At 46.8% G+C, this 3,077-nt stretch overlaps 1 protein-coding gene across 1 annotated transcript in view; it reads left to right on the plus strand.

Moving 5' to 3' along the window:
• LOC102670645 (Down syndrome cell adhesion molecule-like protein Dscam2) overlaps positions 1-3,077 on the plus strand; it is a 119,534-nt gene that overhangs the window by 81,166 nt on the left and 35,291 nt on the right. Inside the window, exon 12 of the mRNA XM_031513683.1 lies at positions 1,425-1,832. Coding sequence (XP_031369543.1) covers positions 1,425-1,832 — 408 coding nt within the window. The remainder of the gene's footprint in view (positions 1-1,424; positions 1,833-3,077) is intronic.

Genomic DNA, 3,077 nt, shown 5'->3' on the forward strand with positions numbered 1-3,077 from the left:
TGAATTTTTCGCGAATTTCTCGTGCCACTCGTGGAAGGGGGGAGGAACACGCGCTCCGGCGGGGATGGAAAAGTGAAAACCGATCGACGAAAAATTGTACGCCGTGTCGGCCACGGTTAAATATCAATTACAGCCCTTGTTCCACCGCTAACGCCAGTTTATTCGTTCGAATCGTTCGTGGGGAAGAAGCGCGTTACAACAACGCGGGATGCGATTATCGCGGCCGGTTCAGATCGGTTCGCGATATTAAAAAAAAAAGAATGGGGAGGGAATCGTAGCCGGCTGGCTTTGTGAAACGGGGGAAACGCTGGAGAAAAATCGCGGGAACGAGCACCGAGTCAAAGAGATATAATTATCGGCTCGTGAATTGGATATGTAGTGATTTGAAAAAAACAACGCGTTTAACAGCCGTTTCCTTTGATCACGCGATTTTCGTGGATTAACTCGACCGAATTAACGAAAGCAACGCGAACGAAAAGATTTTCGTCGAAAATCGCCACGTTTTTTCCCCCTTCTATGGGAGGAGGGGATTGTTTGCGATTATATTATTTTTTATCTGTCTGTTTCTTTCTTTCTTTCTTTTCTTCTTCGATGGATGACGAGGGGAACACGCGAGAGAAGGCTTCCAAATTCCGGTGTATGGTGATCCAGCCAGTTAATTCTTAATTGAAGGGATTAAACGCGTGTTGCGTAACCGATCGAACCGGTTTGTTCATTGGATTTCGATAAAAAAAAAAAAAGTAACTGCTACGCTCGCTTCATCCAATTAAACAACTTATTCTACTGATATTGGATTAATTCGTAACGCCAGGATTGAAAAATTAGCGAGGGAAATCGAAGCTTTAAGAAAATATGGTTTGTAACGAAATCGGGATTAAAGGAAAAAATTGGTGCTTGCGCCGAGTGATGTTCGCAACGCGGATTCTATCTCTATCTCTTTCAAGCTCTTTGTTTCTATATAGATGATCGCAATTTCGTACGATATTTCTCGCGCATTAAGGACACTTGGATCGCGACGATCGAATGTCTAATCGAAATACGATCGATAAATGATCTTTTCTCGTTTAATTCGAATGTTCTTCGACGTTTGCGCCAAGTGTCTTAAATGCACAAGCTTCCTGTCTCGACCGGTGTTGCGGAATTCTCAACGTTTCCACGTTCGGGCGTTGTATAAATTCCACGACACCGGTGGACGATGAAAAAAAAAAATCCGTCCGTTCGACGTGTGTGTGCTCAACTCAAATTCTTTCTGTTCCATGAAAATATATCACTACTGTCCCATGATTATCATCGAACGCACACAAACAGTTTTAAATATATATAGATATTTATATATACATATAAATACGCGAATTCTCTATAGCGTTTTCTGAACCTAGCTTTTTACTGGAATGCCACCTTTTGTCTTTGTATTGTTCTTTCAGTGCCACCTAAAATCACGCCTTTCAGTTTTGCTCGCGATTTAAACGTAGGGGACCGTACTAGCGTACAGTGCGTGGTCGTGACTGGCGATCTGCCACTGACGTTCACGTGGCTCAAAGATAACGTCCCGATAGAGATCAGGACGTCGCAGGATGCTCCGCCGTCAAGCCATAGCCGTGTTCAGGCCCCGGCCGGTCCTGGAGACGCGATTAAGGGGCCCAAGCGGGGCCCCAAGGCCGAGGGCCAGGCCGAACAGTCCCCGAGAAAGGCCATTACCGTCCGCCAATATGACGCTTTTACCAGCGCCCTGAGCATTAGCACGATCGCACCCGCGCACAATGGCACGTACACCTGTCGCGTGGCCAATGGCGCTGCCACCGTCGCTCATTCTGCACTCCTTCACGTCAACGGTAAACGCACACCGTTGGTGTACTTCTTCGTTCACGCTCTCACTACGACGCAGAGGTGTGACGCTTACTTTCCTATTTTTCTTTTTCTCTTCTCTCCCCCCTCCCCGCTACTTTCTTCCCCGATATTTCAACCCCGCCACATCGATCTCGACGCGTCCGCATGCACCCATCCCCGACGCGTCGCAAGATCGTCAATTTCTATTACCTCCAACCGTTCTTTCGATCGTTCAGCGTATCGACGAGACGCGATTCGAGAAACGATCGAAAATTTTAGAACGACTTCCTTCGTCGTCGTGTTCTTGTCGATACGCCGCGATCGTCCTTACCGACCTATACTTTATTCCGATCGATTTAGAGCAACAAAGCTGTGTTATAGCCGGGCTCGCGACTCGTGGAACATAATAAAGACAGACTGGCAATTTTCCAATCCGGTGGATTATGTGCACGCGCTGGAAAAGTAACTGATTGATCGGTCGGTAAGGAAACAACGAAATCCAACTTTGGTACATGCACGATCGATCAATCAACGAGTCCTCGAACCCGTGACGCAATTTGATCAATTTTCCGTTCCGCTTCGAGAGAAAGAATTTTTCGACTCGCGTCACTTTCGCGATCCTTCTTGAAACAATCGATCGAGAGATACCTTAAAGTCTATAGACGCTATGAACGCGCGCATCGAAGAAGACGAGAATTTTTCTTTTCGTTTTTCCATTCGTTTCGCATTTTCCTCGAGATCCACCTCTGTCGTCGTTCGCGAGTTCGAGTTTCTTTCTAAGCACCCACGTACATCGACGATCGTCGAGGATGATCTCGGACCCCGGAAAGATTATACAGGATGTCCGAAGTCATTCGACGCGACTTGTTTCTGCTATTATGATGCTAGTCCAAAAGTGCACGCCCAACGGCACGTTCGACCGGCGACAATTGGCCAGACCTTTTTCTCTACTTCCGCTTTTTCTTTTACCGCCACGATTTTCCCACTCACCGTTCGTGAACCGTTCTATTTCTTTAACCTCGTTTTTTAAATTTCCTCTCCCTTTTTCTTCTCTCTTTTTCTTTTTCAACGCAACGGTTAGTTCGAAAATGGTCCCAAGGAATATCGCGAGGCGAAGGATATCGAGCGTGGTGAAACGTGCCGCGCGCCGTCTCGTCGTGGATTATTAGATTTCAATTTAGATTAGAAGTGGCGGCGTTGGGTGAAAATCGAGACGGCGAGATGATTCGTTGCCCTCGCTCGTGGGAGTT

This window comes from Apis dorsata, unplaced genomic scaffold, assembly GCF_000469605.1.
Source record: "Apis dorsata unplaced genomic scaffold, Apis dorsata 1.3 scaffold_683, whole genome shotgun sequence".
Taxonomy (NCBI): Eukaryota; Metazoa; Arthropoda; class Insecta; order Hymenoptera; family Apidae; genus Apis; species Apis dorsata.